The sequence below is a fragment of the Xenopus tropicalis genome, chromosome 6 (assembly GCF_000004195.4).
Source record: "Xenopus tropicalis strain Nigerian chromosome 6, UCB_Xtro_10.0, whole genome shotgun sequence".
NCBI lineage: Eukaryota > Metazoa > Chordata > Amphibia > Anura > Pipidae > Xenopus > Xenopus tropicalis.
The window spans coordinates 2,754,536-2,760,344 of NC_030682.2; the positions used below are offsets into that span (position 1 = coordinate 2,754,536).

General features: G+C 49.8%; 1 protein-coding gene across 1 annotated transcript in view; it reads left to right on the top strand.

Moving 5' to 3' along the window:
- Positions 1-383: 383 nt before the first annotated feature.
- The window catches only part of LOC100485062 (gastrula zinc finger protein XlCGF57.1-like), a 10,997-nt gene continuing 5,571 nt past the window's right edge, over positions 384-5,809 (top strand). Inside the window, exon 1 of the mRNA XM_031904448.1 lies at positions 384-1,129. Within this exon, the coding sequence (XP_031760308.1) occupies positions 709-1,129 (421 nt within the window). The 5' untranslated portion in view covers positions 384-708. The remainder of the gene's footprint in view (positions 1,130-5,809) is intronic.

Sequence of the window (5,809 nt, forward strand, 5' to 3'; positions counted from 1 at the left end):
AAGGTACCTATTACATTCACACGCACTAGGGTCAGTCTTGTCAGCAGCATACTGACCTGCCTGTATGTTTCTTTGGGGAGGTACCCAGAGAAAAGCCACCCAACTTTAAAAACGTCTGGATCTCACCCATGAAGCTCACACACAGCCCCAGTGAGATGGGGCTCTTCTACATCTTACATTCTTGACTATGATAACTTATAATAAATAAAAAATTTTTTGACTTATCTGACTTAAAGTGGTCAGATAAGAAACATCAGCGTGGGGTATCAGGTAAGTGAATACAATCACTGGGGGGCGTCTACCTTTTGGCACCCCCCAGTGACTCTTAACCTTCCTTCTACGAGAAGATGAGAATAGATCAATTCCACATGTCGTGTCCCTCTCCGATTCCCATAATTACAGTTCATTAACCCTGTATTGTTTCTGTGATTCCATTTTATTAGGAAACTCACCAGTCGAGGAGACAAAAGGGACATTCAGGGCAGAGGCAGCATTTTATTTCGTTCCATACGAAACAAGAACAAGATCAGAAGGGACCAGTTTTGTGAAAGCCAAGATGCTCAGAAGAACCTCAACCAAACCCGAACTCACACAACTAGAGGGGCAATAACCTGCTGTACATTGGGCAAAAGAACCAACCAGCACAAGCTCAAACAGGGGGTAAGACCTCTGCTCTAAGAAGACAATAGTAACAGGAGTCAAGGTCTCATGGAAATAAATCCAGTGATGACAACTGTTCTTCAGACAAATAATAACACAATGTCGGGTCCAACACCAGTCACTAGCGAGGTGCCCATAGAAAGCCCAAAGACAAACCAGCTCTCTAAAGGCCAAAGGCCAGGGAAGCCATTTGTTTGTGCCAAGTGTAAGAGACGATTCTCTCACAAAGGGAACCTTCTCATCCACCGGCAAATTCATACAAAGAAGAGGTCCGTCTGTCCCAAATGCGGGAAATGTTTCTCCGACAGAAGGATCCTTTTAGCTCACTGCTGGGCTCATACTGGGGGGAAACCATTCATTTGTACTGAATGTAATAAAGGTTTTTTGTGGAAACGAGACCTTCACGGGCATCAGCAGGTCCATCAAGAGGAGAAACCCTATGTTAATAACCTTTGTACTCAAACAGAAGGGGATCATTTCGACTCTAAGTGTGAAACGATCCACAAAGATAGGATTGAACTTGATGCTCATCTTCAGACTCGCACAGAGGAGAAGCCGTTTGCCTGTAACACATGTGGGAAGAGCTACAGAGATGAGAATGAACTCAAGGCCCACTCGCGGAGTCACTCAGGAGAGAGGCGTTTTGTTTGTAGTGAGTGCGGGAAAAGCTTTAAGGTCAAATAAAAGCTGGACGACCATCTTCGAACTCACACAGGAGAGAAACCATTCACTTGTTCTGAATGTGGGAAATGTTACAGGAGGAAATCAGACCTGGTTACTCACATGAAAGTTCATACCCACGTAAATTCCTTTATCTGCCCCGAGTGTGGCAAAAGCTACGCAAATAATACGAATTTAAAGATTCATCTTAACGTTCATACGGGAAATACTTTCCAGTGCACAGAGTGTGAGAAATCCTTCCCAACACAGAGCAACCTTCAAAGGCACCAACTGGGGAGAAACCATTTGCCTGTTCTGAGTGCGGGTCTGCCTTTTGGACTAATTCAAAACTTAAGCTTCACCTTATGGTTCACACTGGAGAGAAACCATTTGCCTGCAGTGAATGTGAGAAAACCTTCAGGACGAAGAGGGAGTGCGATATTCATAAACAGACGCACACGGGGGAGAAACCATTTCCCTGCACCGAGTGTGGGAAAAGCTACAGGGTGAAGACCAGTCTTGTTACTCATCTAAGGAGACACTCGGGAGAGAGGCCTTTTGTCTGCACAGAGTGTGGGAAATGTTACAGGGATAAGAAATGTTTTATTGCTCATATTCACAGTCACAAACTGTAAAACTTTCCCAAGTAAATGTTGGGTTGAACTGTCCTGTTAATGGCGGGTCCCAAATGGTTTGTGTCCATAACAGTAAGTGAAACCTCATTATCTGCCCCCTCAGCCCCACACAGTGCAGCTCCATCTGATCCCTGTGCCAGTAAGGAACCCAATGTACCAGCCAAGTTGCACAGCTCCTCCATGTCAGGGATCTGCCCGGCCAACTCTTCCCTCTCTGTCTCCCCCTTGTGGATCATATGAGACACAGCAGCCTCCTCCTCCATCCGGGTCTCTGGGTCCAACTTCTCTCTGCCTGGGGTCAGATCCTCACTGTCTCTTATCTGTCTGTCTGTCTCTCTCTCTACTGTCAGTACTTCAGCTCCCTTTTCTCTCTCTCTAATGATTCTCACCCAGGCACCCTCCCCCCATACCCAGAATGCAGCATGAAGGGGCTCAGTGAAGGAGGCAGTGAAGGTGTGTAAGCGCCTGATTGGCTCACTCAGCTCATAAAAGGACAGGCGTCCGGCCTCATCATCCAATGAGACACTGGAACAAATTTTGTCTGTAAGCTGTAATATTATTCAACCACCCTCAGCCTCATATAAAGGAATATTCCCAGGAATTGTTTGATGTAACCAATCACAAATATATATAATGTTTAAGCTTTCCGGACCATGTTCCAAATATGTGATAATATAGAGTAATAACAGTATAAGTTCAGATGCCCCAGAACACATAGCAGTATGAATGCAGAGGCAGTTTTAGGTTTATCGGCCGGGGGTTATTAAATGTTTGGGGCAACTCAAGGAGATCCAATGCAGTGCCATCCGTGGGTCAGGGGACCTGGGGGTAATGTAGGTGGGGCAGTTGTGCCTGGGGCAGGGATCAGCTGCAATGGGGCAGATTAATGGGGAATCAACAATAGCTTTAGTTTTATATTATTTTATATTTACTCCCCTCCATCTCTCTCTCTGTGTGTCTCTCTCTCTGTGTGTCTGTCTCTCTCAAATCAAATCAAATGAGCTTTATTGGCAGGACCAAATACATTTAGCATTGCCAAAGCAGGTATAGGGTGTAATGGGTGGGGTTAGGGGGTCAGTATATGGGAATGGGGGGTTTTAAGGGGTGGGGTTAGGGGGTCAGTATATGGGAATGGGGGGTTTTAAGGGGTGGGGTTAGGGGGTCAGTATATGGGAATGGGGGGTTTTAAGGGGTGGGGTTAGGGGGTCAGTATATGGGAATGGGGGGTTTAAGGGGTGGGGTTAGGGGGTCAGTATATGGGCACAGAGGAAAGTTCTGTCTCTCTCAGTCTATGACAGTCAGTTACATATTGTGCTGCCATTGTTACTGTCGGTGTCTCTTCTCCCAGTAGGATGCAGAGTTTTCTCTCTTCTTCTATAGAGGGGAAGTCTGGGATGTGATGGGAGAGTCTCTGGCAGTGGGTGTCTCTCAGGGCTGAGTATTTGGGTCTCTGGCAGTGGGTGTCTCTCAGTGCTGAGTATTTGGGTCTCTGGCAGTGGGTGTCTCTCAGTGCTGAGTATTTGGCTCTCTGGCAGTGGGTGTCTCTCAGGGCTGAGTATTTGGGTCTCTGGCAGTGGGTGTCTCTCAGTGCTGAGTATTTGGGTCTCTGGCAGTGGGTGTCTCTCAGGGCTGAGTATTTGGGTCTCTGGCAGTGGGTGTCTCTCAGTGCTGAGTATTTGGGTCTCTGGCAGTGGGTGTCTCTCAGTGCTGAGTATTTGGGTCTCTGGCAGTGGGTGTCTCTCAGTGCTGAGTATTTGGGTCTCTGGCAGTGGGTGTCTCTCAGTGCTGAGTATTTGGCTCTCTGGCAGTGGGTGTCTCTCAGGGCTGAGTATTTGGGTCTCTGGCAGTGGGTGTCTCTCAGTGCTGAGTATTTGGGTCTCTGGCAGTGGGTGTCTCTCAGTGCTGAGTAGTTGGCTCTCTGGCAGTGGGTGTCTCTCAGTGCTGAGTATTTGGGTCTCTGGCAGTGGGTGTCTCTCAGTGCTGAGTATTTGGGTCTCTGGCAGTGGGTGTCTCTCAGTGCTGAGTATTTGGGTCTCTGGCAGTGGGTGTCTCTCAGGGCTGAGTATTTGGGTCTCTGGCAGTGGGTGTCTCTCAGTGCTGAGTATTTGGGTCTCTGGCAGTGGGTGTCTCTCAGTGCTGAGTATTTGGGTCTCTGGCAGTGGGTGTCTCTCAGTGCTGAGTATTTGGGTCTCTGGCAGTGGGTGTCTCTCAGGGCTGAGTATTTGGGTGTCTGGCAGTGGGTGTCTCTCAGTGCTGAGTATTTGGGTCTCTGGCAGTGGGTGTCTCTCAGTGCTGAGTATTTGGGGTCTCTGGCAGTGGGTGTCTCTCAGTGCTGAGTATTTGGGTCTCTGGCAGTGGGTGTCTCTCAGTGCTGAGTATTTGGGTCTCTGGCAGTGGGTGTCTCTCAGTGCTGAGTATTTGGGTCTCTGGCAGTGGGTGTCTCTCAGGGCTGAGTATTTGGGTCTCTGGCAGTGGGTGTCTCTCAGGGCTGAGTATTTGGGTCTCTGGCAGTGGGTGTCTCTCAGTGCTGAGTATTTGGGTCTCTGGCAGTGGGTGTCTCTCAGTGCTGAGTATTTGGGTCTCTGGCAGTGGGTGTCTCTCAGTGCTGAGTATTTGGGTCTCTGGCAGTGGGTGTCTCTCAGTGCTGAGTAGTTGGGGCTCTGGCAGTGGGTGTCTCTCAGTGCTGAGTATTTGGCTCTCTGGCAGTGGGTGTCTCTCAGTGCTGAGTAGTTGGGGCTCTGGCAGTGGGTGTCTCTCAGTGCTGAGTATTTGGGTCTCTGGCAGTGGGTGTCTCTCAGTGCTGAGTATTTGGGTCTCTGGCAGTGGGTGTCTCTCAGTGCTGAGTATTTGGGTCTCTGGCAGTGGGTGTCTCTCAGGGCTGAGTATTTGGGTCTCTGGCAGTGGGTGTCTCTCAGGGCTGAGTATTTGGGGTCTCTGGCAGTGGGTGTCTCTCAGGGCTGAGTATTTGGGTCTCTGGCAGTGGGTGTCTCTCAGTGCTGAGTATTTGGGTCTCTGGCAGTGGGTGTCTCTCAGGGCTGAGTATTTGGGTCTCTGGCAGTGGGTGTCTCTCAGTGCTGAGTATTTGGGTCTCTGGCAGTGGGTGTCTCTCAGTGCTGAGTAGTTGGGGCTCTGGCAGTGGGTGTCTCTCAGGGCTGAGTATTTGGGTCTCTGGCAGTGGGTGTCTCTCAGTGCTGAGTATTTGGGTCTCTGGCAGTGGGTGTCTCTCAGTGCTGAGTATTTGGGTCTCTGGCAGTGGGTGTCTCTCAGTGCTGAGTATTTGGGTCTCTGGCAGTGGGTGTCTCTCAGTGCTGAGTATTTGGCTCTCTGGCAGTGGGTGTCTCTCAGTGCTGAGTATTTGGGTCTCTGGCAGTGGGTGTCTCTCAGTGCTGAGTATTTGGCTCTCTGGCAGTGGGTGTCTCTCAGGGCTGAGTATTTGGGTGTCTGGCAGTGGGTGTCTCTCAGGGCTGAGTATTTGGCTCTCTGGCAGTGGGTGTCTCTCAGGGCTGAGTATTTGGGTGTCTGGCAGTGGGTGTCTCTCAGTGCTGAGTATTTGGGTGTCTGGCAGTGGGTGTCTCTCAGTGCTGAGTATTTGGGTGTCTGGCAGTGGGTGTCTCTCAGGGCTGAGTAGTTGGCTCTCTGGCAGTGGGTGTCTCTCAGTGCTGAGTATTTGGGTCTCTGGCAGTGGGTGTCTCTCAGTGCTGAGTATTTGGGTCTCTGGCAGTGGGTGTCTCTCAGTGCTGAGTATTTGGGTCTCTGGCAGTGGGTGTCTCTCAGTGCTGAGTATTTGGGTCTCTGGCAGTGGGTGTCTCTCAGTGCTGAGTAGTTGGGGCTCTGGCAGTGGGTGTCTCTCAGTG